Raw genomic sequence first — 20,205 nt, forward strand, 5'->3', positions numbered from 1 at the left:
CTGCCCACACACACTAAAAATTACACTCGGAATAATTTACGGGCATTTAAACATTATTTTCCACTACATTCCATTGAAAACAGTGAGCAGAGTTCTTGTCACATTTTACTGTACCCTTTAAATATGCACGATATGTGTCTGTGGAAAACTGCATTTTCAGTGGCTTAAGCGAAGTAAAACTTGTGCAATTGGTAAGTAATTATTTTAAATAAAATTTTAAAATCATTTAAGTTCTACATCCCTTGCTCGCTCCGTGCATCAAATGCATCCACATCTCACGTGCGTCGGCAGCGTTTTGCGACGTTTCTTTGTCGCTCGTTTTTTGTGCAGCACTTGGCCTGCTCCCCACTTGACAATGCTTTGCATGCCGGGCACCATCCAGTGTCTCCCCACTCCACTGTTCCCCCTGCTGCTCCTGCTGAGAGCATCAGCCCATTCAGCTCGATCCCATCCCAACCCAATCCGAGTGCCATCCTGCTCCTCACCAGCTTGTCATATTCCATGTTTGTGGCGGCGACAAAAGCTTTTGCGGCCGCCTCTGCCCGCGTCGACTGCGCTGCGCGCACAATCAGCAACTCGGCATCTTGTTCGCTGTCCCTTTGTGCGCCTTTCGCCTGAATTGCATTAAGCAGCGTCCACGGTGCACTGCAAGAAAATACTGAGTTCATATTTAATTCGCTAAATTTCCACTAAATTGACATTCAGCTTAAAAATCAATACAACTTTCAAGATTGTTCAAGAGTACAGCTGAGTTATAAAAATTAAAGCTGTCAAAAGGTTGGCATTCAGCCTAAAAATCAATCCAACACTTTAATCCAACTTTCAAGATTGCTAAGTTATAAAAATTAAAGTTAGCTAAATCCGGAGCTGTCAGCCCTTTTAAAACAAAAGCAGTTGATATCGGGTTTCGATTATCACGTAGAATAAACATAGAACCTTCACAGAACATTCTTTTTTTTTGATTCTAGTGCTGTGTACTAGTCGTCAGTTTTTTCGAGCAGTGCAGGGACGCTGGTAGCGGCGACGCAGGCCATTCCAACCTTGTTCTGCCACAGCGAAAGACATCGCTCGGCTGGAATCAACGGCTCGCCTGCCACGAAACCCTCGAAACCCACTCCCCACTCCTCCGTAATCCGCCCACTCCCATTGCTCATTTTTAATGTGCAATTCCGTATGTACAGCTCGTAGCCATGGCCACCATTCCGCTGGCAACGGGTGTGTGTGTGTGTTTGCATAGCAGCTTGGTTGCTAGTTGGGCATGTGCCACCTCCAGCTCCCAGCCGCCAGCTCCGAGTTCCGATCCCCAGCCCAACTTCGCCAGATCACAGCCTAGCCTTATGACCAAACGAGTGCAGCTCCGTTTATCGGCCGGCCTAACCTTGTTAGGATTGTAAAATGTAAACCGAAGGCGTTGCCACGGACTCAGTGCTCAACTCGGACCTACACAGGCCAAACAAATGTACGATCTCTCTGAGCCAAATTAAGCAATAATTGTGCCCGCCATAATAGTTTTGAAGTTTGGGATAGAGCTCTTTTTCTAAGTGTAGCCTAGCTCTAGCTCCTACCTGGGCATGCAGCTGAATTTCGCTCGACTGGCACACGCTCAAGATGCCTCCATCCGCGTCCGCGTCTTGGTCCCCAACCACGGTCATCGTTAATCGAAAACGGGCTGCGCCGTCGCCCTGCGGTTACGAGTGTCGCCAGGCCAAAGCCAAAGCGAGCCGCAGATTGAGTGGAGGATGGGGCTGCAGCAGGGAAGGAAGGGAAGTGCTTTTGGGGCATCCACGAAGGGGCCTTTTAGCCTGGCCAACAACTGTGCGCGTGCGCAGAACCGCCAACCTGGCAATGTGTTCATTTCGGTACCATATTTCGTTCGGTGGTGCAGAAATTATGCCCGGTAGTCATGCAGCTCCAGCAACTCATGAAGCCATACACTGGGAAAGAAACCTGAATGCTCATTTTAATAACTCAGCATTTAAAGAGTTGTTTTGTGTTATCAGCAATCAAGTCCCTGCTGGATAAGAAATTCAAGTTTTTTCTGCATAAAAATTTTACCAAATTAACATTAATTATATAGGATGGAAGCATATATTGGAAGCATATATTATATTGAATAACTTTCATCGAAAATTACATTAACACTTTTTTTCCTTGTGCTTTCGCTAATCGCGAGGAGGTCGAAATTAAAGCGAGTATTTGACTGATGGACTGACGCAGTCTCTGTGGCCAAAGTGAGTGACTAGTTGACTGCCAGACACGCGGCTTGATTGGACGCCTCGTCCACGTCCACGTCCACGTCGGCGTCCAGACTCGGATTCAGATTCGGATCCACGTCCAAGTCCACAACCGCACTCGCCTCAATGTCCGCGGAAATGGGGAACGGGAATGGGTGGGCTTACGTTTGGACCCGTCTACGAAAATCGGATTCGGCACTGAGTACTGCACACTGGGCTTAGAATTGGAGGCAAATCAGGCACACCAAACGACCGACACCCAAGCGAGACGCAGCGGCCACACATTCGTCACTGACTGTTGGGCCACAGTTGCAGTCAAAATAATAGCACTTTCAGATATTTTATTAATTATCTTCTTATTTTTTTTTAATATATTTCTACATTCCAAATAATACTGTTCTTGTTTCAAGACTAAATATTTCTAGCCATTTAAATTACAACGCATCACCATTGTATTTCAACCTAACTTGCCAACTATTCCTTCCTCCTATCTTACATGTATACAAGCTTTCAAGACTACTCACGTGCGGTCCTAAAACTTTGCCCCAAGGTGTAGTGCACATCCATCCATGTAAACATGCACTATTCGCATTCGATTTTGATGCGTATTGATGGCTGCCCAACCAACGTGACTGACGCTAAGCAGCTCCGAGATTAATGGTTCCAAATTAGTCAGTGTCACTTATTGGAACGTTGAGCTCCCCCCTCCGACATTTTGAACGTGGAAAATGAACAGGAAGAAGGGGAAGTCCACAGCACTAGAAGCAGCTTAAGCGGATTCATTAGGACCAACCGCTGAAGTCAAAATAAAAGTCAATTACAATTCATCACAATGAGTTCGTACAATTGAAGGTAACAGATCAGAGCGGAGAAAAGTTCGAAAACAGAGAGCAAAATAAAAATTAATTTCGACATTGTGTTTACAATATCATCGATCAATAACTGTCAACACAGCGGCTTGATTTTTTGAGGCAGTGTTGCCCTATGCGAAGGGTATATGAGTTCGGATAGGCAGGTAAAGGCACCAAAATGTACGAAATGAAAACGTTCCTTTTTTGTATAGGCATTTAGGTAAACATTTTGAGAATCGCAGAGAAGGGCGCATTGTCATAATTCTTAATTCTCAATTGAGCACAAGAGCACAACGATTTCGACTCGAGCCCGCCTTTGATTTCGCTGCACCCATAATGTAATACAAATTACATTCCTTGTATTATTTCTTTACCGATTTCTGGTGGTTTTCGATTTTAGATTGCGGGCGATGAGAGTGGAGATGCGAGAAACTGGAGACCACCTGGCGTCTGCAGACCCCGCTAATTGCATTGTGGGTACGCAGGGCACAAAGGAAAGTTTCCAGGTGATGATATCAGCATGATCAAGCACTTAAGTAAGTACAAATGATTCCCCCTTGCCCTTCAACCCCCATTTAGTTGGATAGTATGGAAAAGTTTACAAATTGTTGATTCAGCGCGGCATGAAATCGGCTTGGAACTTTGTACAACTTTAATTAACCGATTTCTGCCGACACAGCGCAGGAATGGTGGTAAAGTCATAGAAATAAGTTAAATTACACTTAATCCGATTAAAGTTCAGCTCGCTTTCGGCAAAACGATTCGATTTGTCTCGTTTGGAAGGGCCAAGACCGCCGTTGACCGCTCGATCGTATGGCGGCAGATGGTTCCACTCGCAAAGTTCATTAAAAGTGGCCAAGTTAATGCGCTGGGCAAACAACGGACATAAAACTGGAAACCCCGATACGAAACTCAGGCCTGAACTCGTTCCACGCATACTTGGGCGGTGATTTTTCCCAAAACCTAATTTTCAATTTACCCAAACAATTAACAGCAAATTTTATTGGCTTTTAAGCCAGTCAAACACTCGAAACAGTGAGCGCATCGTAAAACCGAAAATATGTATCTCACAGAATGCCGCTATTGATCCGGTATGTTTGCACAGGCCTGAAGATTTGTTTGCTTTTCTATACTTCCAAAAGTACGTGTGTATCTTTTAATTAACAGATCCCCGAATGGGATCTATAAAACAGTTGTAACCGAATCCGCTCTACCTATTTGATTTGTTTGATTGGCAAATGGCATGGATATCGCTTGGGTTCTTCTTGGGTTCGCTTCTTTCTCTGCTTTGCATTCCCAACATGGCTTCATCTGTAAATCTCTCGATGGGCAAAGTAGGTGCCAGCTAGCATGTTGTTTTGCATGTCGAAATCAGCTCCTATCCTACAGGCTGCTCCATGCTGCTCCTTGCTGCTCCATGCTGCTCCACGTGGGCTCCAGTCGCGGCCTAGCCACAACGTGCCATAAATTTATGACACTACTAAAAATAGTAGTGGTAAGTGGTAGTCATGGAGTGCACAGGCCGGAGTATCTGGGCATCTTCGTGCTGTTAAGGCAACTCTTACATTATGTTGCCTTTGTTTCCAGTGCGCATTACATGGGGAAGGACGAGAATTATATGCAAGTGAAATGCCATTTAAAAGCAGATAAATAAACTTAATGCGAACCAGCGCCGCAGGAAAGGATGAAAAGTGTCATTTCTGCGGATATTTATGTCGTTTATGGGGGCATTCCGTAAAGTCCAGTGAGGAGTATCCTGTGGCGCAGATGGGAGCAGAACCCGCCTCCGCCTCCGCATCACAACTAACTTGGCCTACTCTATCATTAGGCCCAGCTGAGAACCGTTAAGCCACAATCTACCTGTGACCCCAAATTGGCCCTGCGTGCCACAAAACAGCGTCTGAACATCAGATCTTAGCCTTAAACGCTGCGTTCGCTCTGCGAAGCGCAAAGGAAGCTATAAATAACAATTAAATGTATTATTAAACTAATTCGAAAATGCAGCTTCAAGAGGACGAAAGGCAGTCAGTCATGCGATCTCAAAAGCTGCCACATAAATTTTGGTAGCCCCGCTTTTTAGCGAACTCGGCCGGCTAATTTACATTTCGCTGTTGTGTGCGGGGCAAAAGTAAAAGTACTCAAGACGTCCAGCGTCGTTTCTAAAAAATTGTGCCCCACGGCCAGAAGGCCCCGTCATCCTGGGACCAATCAATTATGGAATCGGTCAATGATCAGCATGGAGCTGCCGACTCCCGCCTGCACGCAATGGCCCAAAGGAGTCAACATCGATGGTCCAGTGGTCCCTCGCTGGCCAGTGGACCATGGTCGCGAAAGTTCCAACAACTTACCCATAATGACATCAATTAGGCGCCTTAAATGAATACAAGGGAATATCGATCCTACTGCCGCCTACAAAATATTAAACTAAAACCGAAATCATACTGCGGTACCTTAGTGTTTAAGGTTTATTTTGGCGCTCTGCTTTAAAGGGCCAGCAAAAATTTAACGCTTTTCTCAATGAAAGGCTTTACGTAGTGAACATCTGTATAGACGCCGGGATAGCGCCTGCTGGCACATCCGATCCCAAAAGACACAATGCCGCAGACTTGCTTCTTGTAAACCAAAGGACCTCCCGAATCGTAGGTGCAAGCGTCCTTTTTTCCCAAAACTGAAGCGCAAAACATGCTATCCGATATGGCAACTGCGTGGAAGGAGTGACATTTTCAGCAGATTTTTACATATTTTCTACTTAATGAAGTCCAGCAAGTACTTTCACTGCCAGCTTTCTCACCTGTGTCCCGATAGACGTCGCGGCAACCTCTCTTCTCAATCACAGGCACTAATACCGTTCGCAGCATGTGGTTGGGACCATCGCTGTCCGGATGGGTCATGCCCCAGCCGGAAACGACCAGGATCTTTCCAGGCGTCAAGGGCGTAGTGCACAAGGATAGAGTTTTGATATTTCTACCCACCATGGGCCGTTTCAGCAGCATCACAGCCACGTCCATGTTCATGGTGGCCATTTTAAACTGGGCCGACTTGATGATGCGCCTAACTTGACGGCGAGTGCCATCGTCGCTAAGTCTGGAGATGCCGCCATCCACACTCCAGGCCTCAGTTAGTCCTCGGCCTTCAAAACAGTGCGCCGCCGTCAGAACAATTAGTTCGTGGATTAGAGTGCCGCCACAGATGAAGTTATTGTGGTACCGAATTGCCATTAGGTAGCCGCCCAGTTTCTCGTTGGTGGTCACTCGGCCGCCAATGACGCGGGTTTGATGAGCCACAGGCAGCGCTATTTTGGCCAACTTCTGCAAGTCAATGGTCTCGTTGTACTGAAGGGCATAATGCTTCCTTGCAGCGCCAATCAGCAGAAGGAGAATCAGAAGACGTTGCATGGCCAGCGCCGAATGGCTGCCAACAGCCGTTTCGTAGCTGACCGTACAAAACTAATTGAGGTGTCACCTAATTTGATTAGAACTACATTATATAAATTGACGGCAACAACGCGATGCTCTTCTCCAAGTGAGTTAGCGCACCCCCTCTCCGTTTGTGAGCCAACTTATAAGCTTCTGCGTAGCTGTCAGAAAAAACACTTCATAATGAACATAAAATACATATTTTTAAAATTATTCGTTTTGTGCTGAGCATGTGTTTCAGGCCACGCCTCGGTCTAAGAAGAATCACGAGACAAGTTCAAAAATGGCTAACCCGTCAACAATATCCAGTGAGTACGGCCTCAGTTGTGGTCCAATATCACGAGGAACCAGACAAATCGGAAGGTGACGGAAAACTTTACCGTGCCCTGACCCTGTCGAATGGACTACGAGCCATGCTAATATCGGATCCCTATGTGGATGAGCCGTCAATCCATCGGGCTTCCAGCGAAAGTTTGGGTTCCTCCACCGAGCATTTTCAAGGAAAGTTGGCGGCATGTGCGGTACTTGTTGGCGTGGGATCATTCAGCGAACCGCGACAATATCAGGGATTAGCGCACTTTGTGGAGCATATGATATTTATGGGCTCGGAGAAATTCCCCGTGGAGAATGAATTCGATGCGTTTGTGACTAAAAGCGGAGGTTTCAGTAATGCGCATACTGAAAATGAAGACACCTGCTTCTACTTTGAGGTGGATGAGTCTCACCTGGATAGGAGCATGGATCTATTTATGAACCTGATAAAGGCTCCGCTCATGCTGCCCGATGCCATGAGCCGCGAACGCTCCGCCGTCCAGTCGGAGTTCGAGCAGACCTACATGAGAGATGAGGTGCGCAGAGACCAGATCCTTGCGAGCTTGGCCAGTGAGGGGTATCCACATGGCACATTCAGTTGGGGTAATTTTAAGACCCTTCAGGAGGGCGTTGATGATGGCGAGCTGCACAGGGAGCTTCACAAGTTTTGCCGAGATCACTACGGCTCCAACCGAATGGTAGTTGCACTTCAGGCTCAGCTTTCGCTGGATGAGTTGGAGGAATTGCTTGTTCGCCACTGTGCGGATATTCCTAATAGCCAGCAGAATTCTATTGACGTTTCCCAGTTTCAATACCACACAGCCTTTCGAGAGCAATTCTACAAGGAGTTGTTCCTGGTTCAGCCGGTTGAAGACGTGTGCAAGCTGGAGCTAACTTGGGTATTACCCCCAATGAAGAACTTCTATCGCAGCAAGCCGGATATTTTTATTTCCCAACTCATTGGTTACGAGGGAGTTGGAAGTCTATGTTCCTACCTACGCCATCGTCTCTGGTGCATTAGCGTTATGGCCGGAGTCGGTGGAAGTAGCTTCGACTCCAACTCCATATACTCCTTGTTCAATATATGTATATATCTGACGGACGATGGCTTCGACCACCTGGACGATGTGCTGGAAGCCACATTTGCGTGGATTAAGCTTCTAATTAATAGCGACCAACTGGAAGCTTCCTACAGGGAATTTCAGCAAATTGAAAACAATAATTTTCGATTTCAAATCGAGCTGCCCTCCATTGACAATGTGCAAAGCATTGTGGAGAGCTTCAACTACCTGCCATCGAAAGATGTACTCACAGGACCTCAGCTATACTTTCAGTACGAGGAGTCAGCTGTTGAGCTGCTCAGACAGCATATAAATAAATTTAATTTTAATATAATGATCTCATCTTATATGCCATATGAAGAGAATGAATACGACCAGAAGGAGCCTTGGTTTGGAACTCAATTCAAAACCATCTCTATGCCCTTAAAGTGGCAAACTATGTGGGAACAGCCAGCGACCTTAAAAGAGTTGCATTATCCGCAACCCAATCCCTTTGTGACCACGGATTTTAAAATACATTGGATAGAATCAGGAAAACCGCATATTTCCAGAAGTCCGAAGGAGCTAATCAAAAATGACTTATGCGAACTGTGGTTTCGCCAGGATAACATTTTCAAACTTCCAGATGGGTATATAAACCTGTATTTCATCACTCCTCTAGTTCGTGAAAACGTCAAGCAATATATGCTGGGAGTACTTTTCACCTATTTAGTGGAATTCAGAATGGCCGAGCAATTATACCCAGCATTGGAGGCAGGTCTAACTTATGGCCTATACATCGGTGATAAAGGATTGGTTATGCGTGTCAGTGGCTACAATGAGAAGCTTCCCCTCTTGGTGGAAATAATATTGAACATGATGAAAACTATAGAGCTTGATGCAGCCCAGGTAAATGCATTTAAGGATCTCAAGAAGCGACAAATTTATAATGCTCTAATAAACGGGAAAACTCTTAATCTTGACTTGCGACTTAGCATTTTGGAAAACAAACGTTTCAGCATGATTTCCAAATACGAAGCCGTTGATGATATAACCATAGAGGACATAAAATCCTTCAAAGATAACTTTCATAAAAAAATGTTTGTAAAAGGCTTAGTACAGGGAAATTTCACGGAAGCCCAAGCCACAGAGTTAATGCAAAAGATTCTTTTCACCTATGAAAGTGAAAGTGTAGACAATTTATCGGCCTTGGACAACCACTTACTGCAAATCCCATTGGGATCCCACTTCCTAAGAGCTAAATCGCTTAATGAGGATGATTCGAATACAATCATAACCAACTACTACCAAATAGGACCGAGTGATCTGAAGCTGGAATGCATCATGGATCTGGTGGAATTGATTGTTGAGGAGCCGTTCTTCAACCAACTAAGGACCCAAGAGCAATTGGGCTATAGCTTGGGAATTCATCAGCGAATTGGCTATGGTGTGCTGGCCTTTCTTATCACAATAAATACCCAGGAAACCAAACATCGGGCCGATTACGTGGAGCAACGTATTGAAGCCTTTCGGTCTCGAATGGCTGACCTAGTCTTACAGATGAGTGATACAGAGTTTTTGAACATACGGGAAACTCTAATTAGTGGAAAAAAGCTGGGCGACACAAGTTTGGATGAGGAGGTTTTGAGGAACTGGAGTGAAATTGTCAGCAGAGAATACTTTTTTAATCGCATAGAAATGCAGATACAAACGCTAAGCAATCTATCAAAAGACGATGTCTTGAACTTCCTTTATGATTATGATAAAAACAATCTGAGAAAACTCTCTGTTCAAGTGGTGGGAAACCATACTCAAACAGCAGATTCGACCGCCCAAGCCAGTCGTTCCGGATCTCTGAGTAACTTGTTAGACGATGTACAGGACGACATTGCAAATGAACTAGTTTCAGCTAAGCCCATGACCGATAAGATCAGACTTGAGTTTTTGGGGGAGAGCGATGACCCTTCAAGCATTAAGGACATTTATGCCTTTAAGAAGTCGCTATATGTCTTTCCGCTGTTCAACACCAATCCCAATCTCGCAAAGAAATCATAGAATTATAACGTGCATAAAATCCACTTCGATCAGCAAAGCTTAAAAGACTCAGCATGTTCTGCGTATAAAATTGCTTTTAAAAATGTATAGTATATGCGAGTATGGCATCTTACCAGTAAAGTCTTACCGGTCAAAACATGAAGTATTCCTAGCTGGATATGCCTATAAATTACCGAGACTAATTCGATAGACCGATACCAAATGATAGACCACATTATATGTATTTTTCAAAGTATTTCTGATTGAAGAAAGCGTTTATTCATCGCCTGGCTAGCAACGCCTTAATGCTTTTCTCGATGAAAGGCTTCACGTACAGAACATCGGTGTAGACGCCAGGATAACGTTTGCTAGCACATCCAATGCCAAAGGACACTATACCACAAACCTGCTTTTTGAACACCATCGGTCCACCCGAGTCAAAGGTGCACGCATCCTTATTTCCCAGCACTGCAGCACATATCATACTATCTGTTATTTTCGCTGTGAAAGGATGCAGTATGTAATAAAGTATAGTTTAGTATGGTAAAAAGGGGAATTTTAACTTACCCATGGGCTGGTAGGCAGCGCGACAGTTCTTTCTGTGAATAATGGGCACTGTCACCGTACGCAGCAGGGATTGGGGTCCACGTCCCCGGGCATTGGTCATGCCCCAACCGGAGACCACCAGTTCCACGCCCGGCTTAAGGCCCACCGAGCACAAGCTCAGTTTGCCGATGTTCTTGCCCGTCAGGGGAGTTTTCAGCAGTATCACCGCCACATCCATATTCATGTCGTCCTCGCGAAACTGTTCGGACAAGATAAAGTCCTTAACATGCCGGCGTATACCTTTTTGATTGAGAGTCGACATGCCGCCAGCCACAATCCACTCGCTTGCCTGCATTCGACCCAGAAAGCAGTGAGCCGCCGTCAGGACGATGTTATCCTTGAGCAGTGTGCCACCACAAACAAATTCGTTTTCATAGAACAGTGCTGTTAGGTATCCTCCCAACTTGGTATTCGTGGTCACTTGGCCGCCAACAACGCGAGTCTCCTGCGGCGAAGGCAGCACTATCTTGGCCAGCTGCGACACATAGAACGTGTGATTTTGGCCCGGCTGACCACTTAGAGCCGGTAGGGAAAGCACAATTTTATCCTGTTCCTGACCATATACATGGACCGAAATTAGAGTGCAAGCCAGCACGCAGCAAACCAGACGACATGTCATTGTTCACAGGGAGTGGAGTGGAATACACTTGGCCAGTAAGTCTGCCACCCAAGGCAGTGCATAAGTGTGGCGAATGCAGCTAATCCGAGACAAATAGCACTTATCTGCGACACAGTCCAATAAGTATCAGATGTAATCTCATTCCTTAATCTTGAAAATTTAATCATCGCTTTGCCAGCAACACCTTAATGCTCTGCTCGATAAAGGGCTTCACATACATAATGTCCGTGTAGACACCGTAGTACCGCTTACTGGCACATCCTATTCCAAAGGACACGATGCCACACACTTGATTCTTGTACACCAAAGGACCGCCGGAGTCGAAGGTGCATGCATCTTTTTTGCCCAGCACTCCGGCGCAAAACATGCTGTCCGTCAATTGAACTGAAAATAAAGTCAGAGGTAGTGCCGGCTAAATACCTTTCATAAATACCATATCAAATATATCCCAATCTAAAGCTACAGAGTTACCAACTCACCCGTCGGCAGATAGGAAGCACGACATATTTTCTTATCCACGATGGGCACTGTCACCGTACGCAGTAGTTTCTGGGGGCCAAACTCGTTGGGATTGGTTAGACCCCAGCCGGAAACCCGGAGCTCCGTGCCTGGCACTAGGTGTTTTTTGCAGAGTACTAGCTTGCCGAGTGTTCTGTGCCTCATGGGTTTCTTCAGCAGTAGTATGGCCACATCCATGTTCATGTCGTCCTCCCGAAACTGGGCCGACTTGATGACTTCCTTAACCTCGCGCTGGATGCCTCTGTCATTGAGCTTGGAGGCGCTGCCGACGGCCAACCAGCTGCTGATCTTCACCCGGCCCAGAAAGCAGTGCGCCGCCGTCAGGACGATTAGCTCATGGAGCAGGCTGCCGCCGCAAATGAACGCCTCTTCGTAGCGCAGTGCGATTAGATAGCCACCCAGCCTTGCATTCGTAGTGACCTCACCACCGACGACACGGCTCTGGAAGCCAGGCGATTGCACTGCCGCCGCCAACTTCCTCACATCGATGGTCTGGTTGAGGTCCTGGCCAAGGACTGCCGTGCTGGTTGGAGGGGCGGCCAGCAAGCAGAGGAGCAGTAGGCGCTGCATTGCAGACGAGGGGTGGAGAGCCAAACAGCAGACTGTTTCCAAGCCACTACTCTATCAAAGCGTTGAGAAACAACTTAAGCCAAGCCAATGGAAACAATTCAGACTTCGTTACGGCAATTGAGTTTAATTGCTGGTAATTGGAAAGTGTGCACTGTGGTCTGTGTCATTTGAGCAGCGTTCGCGGACCTAGGAGAAGCTCAGGGGTCTGATCTCCTGCAGGAGCTGGCGCAGATAGTACATCTGGTTGGCATCGCGATTGCGCATATCCGTGGCATGTGGGTACATGGAGTTGATCAGCTGGTGCAGATCCGAGTAAGTCTGTGGGGTAAGGATATTAAACACCTTATGCTACAACACTATTTACACTCGGCGCTTGCCCCAATATTACGCCAGGTGCTTTTATAATGCAGCTTTATCACTTTGGTATCGTCGGAACAGAGCTCCGAAACTTCCACGAAGCTCGCGACCTCGGGCGTCACCCGGACAGTGACCTCCGATCCATCGTGCAGATCCCTGGTATTTCGTAGACAAAGCACGAGATCCCGATCCTTCGCCAGACGATTCCACTGGCTACGGCTGAACTTCATCAGCTTGATGTGCACGGCGATGACATCGTAGACATGCAACTCTGCCGCCAGGTGCTTCTGCGAGAAGTAGCCCTGATCTATGTAGAAACAGGCGTCGAGCTCCGCAAACACGTTCAGGTTCATGTCCTGAAGGCGCTGCAATGGGACGTAAAAGGGAAATGAATTTCAGAAGATGCTCTGGAGATCAAAAGATCACTTGCTACACCTTGCGAAGCTCGACGAAGTCCGAGATGGGCTGATCGATATCGATATATTTGAATGGTCTGGCAATGTACTCCTTAGGTACATCTATCGCATGGCACCGGATGCCATCGCTGCTGACGAAGAAGACAACTCGCACATGGTAGGTGTCCAAGGTTAGGATTATCTCGTCGGGACTGCAAGGCAAACACAAAGTAGTATAATAATGCTAGACTCGTAATCCCCTACTTCTGCTCGTTCTTCTCCAACTCCCAGTGGCGGAAGGGGAAGTGCGCGTATCGTGGATAGGCGAATCCGAAATATCCCAGTCGATCTGTCTTCACCATAACCACCTTGCTCTGCCTATTAAAACTTGACTCCAGGATGAACTCGGTAGTCCAGTGGGCGACGTTAATGGGTTCCGAACTTTGAGGTAAAATACTCGAGGGCAGTCGACTATCTTTTCGTTCAACAGTTTCGCCGGCTTCACTGAATTCGTATTCTATTTCCATCGGTCGAGATATGCTCTGCGTGCTACCCTCTAATCCCAATTGTCTGATGGACCGTCTTCCGAAATAGCTCTGTCGATGAGATCGAGTCGCAGGAAGGGGATGCTCAAAAGTTTTCCTGCTCATTCTGACGGCGTAGGTGTTTTGTTCCACTATTCTTTTCGGGGCATCCAAGTACTTGTCCTTAATGCCTTCCAATGTTCTTACAAGGCCAATCATGGTATCATCCTCATTCAAGCTATCCATGCGGTCAGTTTCCTCATGCAAGTCGCTCATTAAAGGAAACTTCGGAAACATGCGTTCTGGATTGGACTGGTCTTCGTAATTGAAACAGAACTCCTCCATTTGTGAAGATGCCAGTGATTCGGTCACTCGCCTTTTGTAAAGTTGAGTACCCGGAGTTTTTTTCAAGGCCTGCGCTTCCAACCTATCATCCTTGAAGTCCCGCGGGAAATTCAGCGAGGATATTATCCTGGGCAAGCATTGATCCTGCAGAAGGCGTAGATTTTTTCTCGATATTGGCCCTTCCAGCAGCTTAAAGTTTTTGAACCCATTTTCATGTTGCATCTGCCCCGTTTCCATCGCACTCTGCCGCACAATTGCCAAAGCCGAGGGGCGATAGATATTGGTGGAATTTTCTCTAGCCGGCTGGTGGTACGTCGGCTTTTCACTTTCCGATGGCTTTTCTTCTGCCGTACCTACGGGCCCTGAAGTGGAGGCCACTCTGTGTGCCGATTCGTTTTCCTTTCGGGAAGCCTTTCGCACATATTTCCTCTTTTTATCTAGCTTTTTCACAAATTCTTCTGCCTTAACTTCCGGCGGTCGTTCCATTTGGCCCTCAACAAATTGGCAAACAATGGGTTCTCCCCATAGGCACAGATGATTGGGCACCTTGAAGCTGAGAAAGTAATAGGGCAGCTCGTTTGGTGCCAAGTGCAGTGGAACTTCAGGGGCTTCCTCGACAACGGTACTCCGCTTCATATCTGCACCGATTCCCCATTTGGTAGAGCTCCTGCTGGATTCCCGCTCCTTCGATACGTCTAGAATATTCACCGACTTCCGTAGTAGGCGTCCATCCTCATGGAGCGTTATATTAAATTTCTCAAAAGCGGTATGTTTGGCTTTTCGCACAAAGACCAGTGAGATTATGCCACCTATAATGATGAAACGACGCAGGCTCACCTATTAAAAACTATCAATTACGAATAATCAAATAGTTACCAATTTCTTGTGACACATACCTCGGATGGCAGTAGGTTGATATTGTCCGGATGGAAATATCTGTTAAAGAAGTCAGAGCAATCCCTTTTCTCGTGTGCCAGAAATATCTTGAGTGGATCGGGAAACATGCCATCTGGCAACTCTTGTGGCATTTTTGGCGGGCTTGGAATCTTTATCTTTGCCTTGTGATGTTTCTTTTGTTCTTTTGCTTTGGCGTCGGCTATAAAACTGGGAAAACGCTATGTATTACGACTATGTGACTTTATTTCTGACCCTATTTATATTTACGATATGGCCTCATTGTAAGCCCGCATTTCCGATTCCATTTGGGCCACTAGGTCCTCCTGTATGTCCATCTGGGCCATCCATTCGCTCATTACACTATCTCCTATGTCCACCAGACCGCAGTTTGGGCTCGAAAAACTATCGATGGCCAGCTCAAAGCTCTTGGCCAGATGGGAGAGCGGATCGAAGAAAGTGCGCACACACCGCAGTGTAAGATTGTCGCAAAGCACACTCAGCGGCAGTTGAATAGTCACACCCACGCAGTTGAGGTCCGAGCACATTACCGGTAGCCTTAAAATAATCATTAATGAATCTTCAGGTACTCGTAGTCCCATTGAGTCGATGCATTACTTTAAATAATTGAAACGAATGGGTACATCCTGCAGTCCCCATATCTCCAGGTCAAAGTTGCTGCACTTATAGCAGTAGCATGACAAGATACAATCCTTGTTCCTACGAGATAGTTGCAAAGTTTCGATCAAAACGATTCAAGAAAATAGAAATTCGCATGACCCTACGTCATCAAGGCTTCAGGAGAACAGACCACGCGATAGGTCAGCTTGTCAAAGAAGCTTTCAATTTCCCCATAAAGTTCATTAGGAATCTACACGCAAAACTGAAACAACTTGATTCCTAGAACAGTAGATCTAATACACAGTGCGTTTTTACCTTATCCAACTCCAGGACTTGAAATGTTGGCAGACGCACGAGCTCATCATCGTTACGGAGAACTCTCTCCACTCTTTCTATGGTTGCCAGGATACGTTGCACTGTTTCATCGTAGAGCTGTCCTACGTTGGGCCTTGACTTTTCCAAGTTCTTGCGGGTCATATCGCTTCTATCGGGTGCTTGAGAGAGTAGACTACCCTCGTCCACAGAAAGAACCCAGCTTACTTCATTGGCGCAGGACTCTTGCTCCAAAAAATGAAGCTGGAATAGGAATCTTCGAATTTCGGCAGGACGACTGGGATTGGGCAATCCATCACAGGCCAAGTAGCTATTCCACTTGTCGTTAGACAACTTTTGCTTCTGAAGCTCCTTGTGCTCTTCGATGGCATCTGGAGAAAATAAACATGCGCAAATTCGACATACTTTACAGATAAAAATACTCTACCATCTATAAAGGCTACACTTGTCCTAAGATCCGCCAAACGCTGCATATATGTATTTCTGCGGGCCATCCACGCTTCCTCCGAAAGAAGTTCTACTGTGGGTTTTTGGGAATCCGCGTCCTGGTTTTTCTTTTTAACCATTTTTTAAAAAAGTTTTTTTGTGTATTTTGTATAAGTGTATCTGTGTCAGCTGATAAACGTAACTGACAGCAAAAAGATTTTCTAAAAATGACTGTAATCCGACAATATGAATCATTGTAAAATTTATGCAGAAATCTTGACAGTCCTAGGAGTAACTCAAAGGACGAATCTCATTCAGAAGCCTTTTAATATAGACGAAAAGCATCGCGTCCTTATTGGAACCCTCTAGGGAATGGGGATTAAGCGAGTAAATGGCCTGCCCAAAGTCATTATAATTCTGAGTTAGGGAATTGTTAGTACTACGCCTAAGAAGATAAAAAGGATATTCACGTTAACGTTCCGCCAAGTATCCTCGTAACGAAGCTTGACCACGTTCACATCATCCGAACACATCTCGGAGATCTTGACAAAGGTTGTCTTCTCGGGTGTAATGCGCATTGTAACCTCCGAGTAGTCCGAGTTGTCCTTAGCTATCTTCATGTCCATGATGATGTCCCGGCGTTGGGCCAGGCGGTTCCAGCTGGAGCGGTAGAATTTCATCAGCTTGCATTGCAGCGCCATGGTATTGTAGGTGTGCAGCTCCGTGGCAATGTGCTTGATGGAGAAGTAGCCATTTTTGATGTAATAACTGGCATCGTTTTCGGCAAAAATGTTCAGGTTCTTTTCAATGAGCAACTGGAAAAGGAAAAATAGCACTAAAAAAAAGGTTAGAAACTCCACACAAGGCTACCTTTCTCAATTCGCGAAAGTCCGAGATGGGCTCGACAAAGTCCAAGTACTTGACCGGCTTGGCAGTATACCCTTTAACCAGATCAGTCACATAGCCCCGCACTCCCCGGGCTGTGATGTAGAAGAACATTCGCACGTGGAATGTGTCCAGACTGAGCATGATTTCATCTGGACTGTATGGGTTGGGATTTTATACAAAAATGCACACAAAATGCCCTTAGGATGCGTAGACCACGTACTTATCCTCACTTGGCTGCAGACACCAATCGCGGAATGGGAAGTGCTCGTACCGCTTGAAGGCCAATCCGAAAATACCCAGCCGATCCGTTCTGAAAGTAAGTGTGTTTTTCTCCAGATCTATCTGTGAGTCCATGATGTACTCCTTCGTCCAGTGATCCAGCCATATGGGAGGTTCAGTCTCCAGAAGACGAATCCTGTCCGTATCGTCAAACCTGGATGACTTTCGGGTTGATCGCCGTTTCATCATGGAACCACTCCTCCAATGCCTGCTCTTCGAAGCCCTTGGCATGTCCGTCTTAATTTCCAAATTAGTACTTTTAAGATTCAAATCTGATTCACTTATGGTAATCATTATATCTGAGGTATTTATTTTGGTTTTAGCTTCTAAGCCACCCCTTTTACCATTTACATGTGCAAAGGACGACCTATCCCTAAAACTAAAAGCACTTGATCTGCCATCCACATTTTTGTTCTCCGACTTCTCCGCCCTTTTCTCGGACTTCTTCGATTTTTGGACATCAATTTGATCCAGAATTTCCTGCGGCCTCTGCAAGTATTTTTCCTTGATTGTCTCCAAAGTGGACACTAGTCCACTAGCCGTGGCTGTATTCCCAGAATGGATGTATGGAAAAAAGTCAGCAGAGTAGAAGTCAATGACTCCCGCCTTGTTGAAAATGGGATACGTCCTCTCCGGGCGATCCTGCGATTCATAATCAAAGTAGCTTTCCGCTGGTGTCTTAGCCTCTACAGCCGTTTCGGTTTCAGGCCTTTTTACCAGGCGGTTTGGCTTTGCCTTTAGGGCTTCGGCTGTTATATGGTCTTCGATAAATTCGCTTGGGAACTTAAACGAGGAAATTATGCGAGGCAGACACATTTTCTCCAGCTTGATAATTTCTATCGCATTTAACGGCTTGTCCAGGTAAAAATCCGTTATCATTTCTCCCCTGGGCGGAAAATTTCCATAGACAATACTCTGCTTTAGAAGTGATTTCAGAGGTGGTGAAAACTGATTGGGCAATGTCGATCGCACACTGCTGCCCTCCCTTTTGCTTAATTCAGTTGATATACGTATGGGCGAAAGTACATTCAGGGTTACGAGAGTGGCGCCATCTGGAGTCCGTGTTGGGGTCTGGAGCTCCTTTAGAAAGTGGCACACCTCGGGCTTGCCCCACCTGCATAGATCTGGTGGCAACTGGAGGGTGACCACAAAAAACGGCAGCTCATCATCTTCCAGTTTCATTTGGGAATTACCCAGCGTCATTCTGGTGTACTCGGTAACGCGGGACTTTCGAGCATCATTTTTGGCCACCACTTGGGGTATGATCTCCAAGACGCGACCCTTCTCGTGCAGCACTATGTTGAACTTCTCAAATTGCGTTTGATCAGGTCGCCGCACGAACGAGATGTTATAGACTCCGCCAACAATTATACACTCCCTGAGGTTAATCTCTTCAGATGTCAAACTGAGATTATCTGGATGGAAATAGGTCTTCAGGAACTTCTTGTATTGATCCTCTTCGCGAAACAGGAACTCGTTGAATATCTCGGGATACATTCCCGGGGGCACAATGGGCACTGTCTTCGGTACCTTGGGGATAACTATCTTTGGACGCTTGTCACCATCGCCGCCCTTACCAAACTTCTCCTCCTTGGCAGCCTGCTCGGTTCGTTCGGCAATGAGCTGCATCAGCTCCTCATACTCCTCCCTCCGCCGATTCATGTTGCTCAAAGTCTCCTCCTGGATATCGGTTTGCATCAACCACTCACCAACCACGGATTCCTCCATGTCGGTGAGTCCAGCATTGGGCATGAAGGCGCTGTTGACCGTCGAAGGCTCGTAGCTTTTGGCTTGCGGCGAGTGGTGGTCAAAACTGGTGTGGACACAGCGGATGGTAACACAATCCCACAGAGCACTGAGGGGCACCTGGACCTTGACGGCCGTTTCCTTGAAGTCGACCATCATTAGTGGTACTCTGCAAGGGAGAAGGTTGAAAACTACCATTCGGATACGAGTTATTGGGGGACATACTCCAAGTGCTGAAACATTATGGGAACGTTGTAAAGACCCCAGAGGTCCATGCGCCATAGATCACATGAGTGGCTCCACCTAGCCACTATTTCATTAACGGATCTTAAATGAGATTTTAAATATATTTAACGCACATGGCACATAAAACACCTACTTCATATAGGCCTTTTGCATGCGCAATATGCGGTAAGTAAGTCGATCAAAGAGGCTTTCTATCTCCAGCTGGACATCTCGGTAGACCTGTGAGTAGCTCATGGGATTAGTAGCTCTTAACTTGGATATCCACCCACTTCCATGAGATCAGTCTGCACACTTTTATACATGCGCTCCATTTCCACCTCATTATCCAACAGAATATCCACCTGCTGCAGTACGTCCATGCATTTCTTTAAATTACTCTCGAAATAAGAGCCAGGATCATCAACAGCGGTCCTTTGCAACACTGGTCGCGTTAAGTCCTTCTGGTAAATATTTTGCGTTAGAATACTGCGCTCGTCCACCCCCATCGTCCAGTCAATCGAGTTGTTCGCTTCGATTTCTTCGAAGTGACGAATTTTGGCCAGGAAAGTGCGAATCTCGATTGGGGATCGCACCTTGGGCAATCCATCACACCGAAGGTACTGATTCCAACGCTCCTGATTCGTCCGCTCCTCCTGCAGCTGTCTGAACTGCTGGAGACACTCTGCAAAGGGGATCCCGGTTTGTACCAACTCTCTTTAATTCGACCCATACTTTACTTCTGAATGTAGCACAGGCGACTGCAATATCGTGCACTCGGATGGTGTAATTCTTTTGACGCTCCATCATTTCGGCCTCGCTTATCATAACCGGTGCATCCGTATACGCTTCCTTACCCATCTTAACCTTTGTGACCAAATCACTGGTATTAGTACCTACTCAATAGTCTTTGGTGTTTTTATTTGTGTGTATATTTTTGTAGGTTTTTGGTTGAGTACATGTATACATCTGAA

At 46.2% G+C, this 20,205-nt stretch overlaps 6 protein-coding genes across 10 annotated transcripts; 1 reads left to right on the plus strand and 5 right to left on the minus strand.

The window, feature by feature from the left end:
* Positions 1-5,524: 5,524 nt before the first annotated feature.
* Positions 5,525-6,493, minus strand: LOC6546163 (seminase). Its single transcript, XM_001973521.3, has 2 exons — positions 5,877-6,493; positions 5,525-5,786 (listed from the first exon to the last, which is right to left on the minus strand). Exons 1-2 carry the CDS (start codon positions 6,478-6,480, stop codon positions 5,569-5,571), a joined length of 822 nt encoding a protein of 273 aa, XP_001973557.1. The 5' UTR covers positions 6,481-6,493; the 3' UTR covers positions 5,525-5,568.
* A 201-nt stretch (positions 6,494-6,694) lies between these two features.
* Positions 6,695-10,391, plus strand: LOC6546142 (nardilysin). The gene has a single exon (XM_001973522.3). The coding sequence runs from the start codon at positions 6,732-6,734 to the stop codon at positions 9,906-9,908; it is 3,177 nt and encodes a 1,058-aa protein (XP_001973558.1). The 5' UTR covers positions 6,695-6,731; the 3' UTR covers positions 9,909-10,391.
* On the minus strand, positions 10,130-11,144 carry LOC6546143 (seminase). Its single transcript, XM_001973523.3, has 2 exons — positions 10,455-11,144; positions 10,130-10,388 (listed from the first exon to the last, which is right to left on the minus strand). The coding sequence occupies exons 1-2, from the start codon at positions 11,110-11,112 to the stop codon at positions 10,168-10,170; spliced, it is 879 nt and encodes a 292-aa protein (XP_001973559.1). The 5' UTR covers positions 11,113-11,144; the 3' UTR covers positions 10,130-10,167.
* Positions 11,145-11,248: 104 nt separating this feature from the next.
* LOC6546144 (seminase) lies at positions 11,249-12,238 on the minus strand. Its single transcript, XM_001973524.3, has 2 exons — positions 11,592-12,238; positions 11,249-11,496 (listed from the first exon to the last, which is right to left on the minus strand). Exons 1-2 carry the CDS (start codon positions 12,199-12,201, stop codon positions 11,276-11,278), a joined length of 831 nt encoding a protein of 276 aa, XP_001973560.1. The 5' UTR covers positions 12,202-12,238; the 3' UTR covers positions 11,249-11,275.
* A 67-nt stretch (positions 12,239-12,305) lies between these two features.
* On the minus strand, positions 12,306-16,236 carry LOC6546145. Of its 5 annotated transcripts, XM_026976922.1 has the most exons (10): positions 16,098-16,236; positions 15,653-16,041; positions 15,502-15,587; positions 15,335-15,436; positions 14,987-15,274; positions 14,719-14,926; positions 13,218-14,659; positions 12,994-13,165; positions 12,579-12,923; positions 12,306-12,519 (listed from the first exon to the last, which is right to left on the minus strand). In XM_026976922.1, the coding sequence occupies exons 1-10, from the start codon at positions 16,234-16,236 to the stop codon at positions 12,388-12,390; spliced, it is 3,303 nt and encodes a 1,100-aa protein (XP_026832723.1). In that variant the 3' UTR covers positions 12,306-12,387. The 5 variants fall into 5 exon arrangements, with proteins under 5 accessions (XP_026832723.1, XP_026832720.1, XP_015012947.1 ...); XM_026976919.1 differs by lacking the exons at positions 12,306-12,519; positions 15,502-15,587; positions 16,098-16,236 and having other exon boundaries at positions 12,558-12,923; positions 15,653-15,753; XM_015157461.2 differs by lacking the exons at positions 12,306-12,519; positions 12,579-12,923; positions 12,994-13,165; ... (2 more) ...; positions 15,335-15,436; positions 15,502-15,587 and having other exon boundaries at positions 15,090-15,274.
* A 145-nt stretch (positions 16,237-16,381) lies between these two features.
* Positions 16,382-20,116, minus strand: LOC6546146. Its single transcript, XM_001973526.3, has 8 exons — positions 19,972-20,116; positions 19,525-19,916; positions 19,389-19,474; positions 19,235-19,336; positions 17,205-19,178; positions 16,967-17,138; positions 16,567-16,911; positions 16,382-16,513 (listed from the first exon to the last, which is right to left on the minus strand). The coding sequence occupies exons 1-8, from the start codon at positions 20,090-20,092 to the stop codon at positions 16,382-16,384; spliced, it is 3,324 nt and encodes a 1,107-aa protein (XP_001973562.2). The 5' UTR covers positions 20,093-20,116.
* Positions 20,117-20,205: the final 89 nt, after the last annotated feature.

The sequence above is a fragment of the Drosophila erecta genome, unplaced genomic scaffold (assembly GCF_003286155.1).
Source record: "Drosophila erecta strain 14021-0224.00,06,07 unplaced genomic scaffold, DereRS2 tig00000021-arrow-pilon, whole genome shotgun sequence".
NCBI lineage: Eukaryota > Metazoa > Arthropoda > Insecta > Diptera > Drosophilidae > Drosophila > Drosophila erecta.

What these genes read in the sequence shown, in the direction of transcription:
- LOC6546163 (XM_001973521.3), bottom strand. Translation starts at nt 6,480, where the DNA reads ATGCAACGTCTTCTGATTCTCCTTCTGCTGATTGGCGCTGCAAGGAAG. An exon ending in CGACGTCTATCGGGACACAG is followed by an intron (nt 5,787 to 5,876) that starts GTGAGAAAGCTG and finishes CCTTCCACGCAG; the next exon opens with TTGCCATATCGGATAGCATG.
- LOC6546142 (XM_001973522.3), top strand. Translation starts at nt 6,732, where the DNA reads ATGTGTTTCAGGCCACGCCTCGGTCTAAGAAGAATCACGAGACAAGTT.
- LOC6546143 (XM_001973523.3), bottom strand. Translation starts at nt 11,112, where the DNA reads ATGACATGTCGTCTGGTTTGCTGCGTGCTGGCTTGCACTCTAATTTCG. An exon ending in CGCTGCCTACCAGCCCATGG is followed by an intron (nt 10,389 to 10,454) that starts GTAAGTTAAAAT and finishes ATCCTTTCACAG; the next exon opens with CGAAAATAACAGATAGTATG.
- LOC6546144 (XM_001973524.3), bottom strand. Translation starts at nt 12,201, where the DNA reads ATGCAGCGCCTACTGCTCCTCTGCTTGCTGGCCGCCCCTCCAACCAGC. An exon ending in TGCTTCCTATCTGCCGACGG is followed by an intron (nt 11,497 to 11,591) that starts GTGAGTTGGTAA and finishes CTTTATTTTCAG; the next exon opens with TTCAATTGACGGACAGCATG.
- LOC6546145 (XM_026976922.1), bottom strand. Translation starts at nt 16,236, where the DNA reads ATGGTTAAAAAGAAAAACCAGGACGCGGATTCCCAAAAACCCACAGTA. An exon ending in TCTCCTGAAGCCTTGATGAC is followed by an intron (nt 15,437 to 15,501) that starts GTAGGGTCATGC and finishes ACTATCTCGTAG; the next exon opens with GAACAAGGATTGTATCTTGT. An exon ending in TTGGAGAAGAACGAGCAGAA is followed by an intron (nt 13,166 to 13,217) that starts GTAGGGGATTAC and finishes TTTGCCTTGCAG; the next exon opens with TCCCGACGAGATAATCCTAA.
- LOC6546146 (XM_001973526.3), bottom strand. Translation starts at nt 20,092, where the DNA reads ATGGGTAAGGAAGCGTATACGGATGCACCGGTTATGATAAGCGAGGCC. An exon ending in CGCCTGTGCTACATTCAGAA is followed by an intron (nt 19,917 to 19,971) that starts GTAAAGTATGGG and finishes TCCCCTTTGCAG; the next exon opens with AGTGTCTCCAGCAGTTCAGA. An exon ending in ATACTTGGCGGAACGTTAAC is followed by an intron (nt 16,514 to 16,566) that starts GTGAATATCCTT and finishes TCCCTAACTCAG; the next exon opens with AATTATAATGACTTTGGGCA.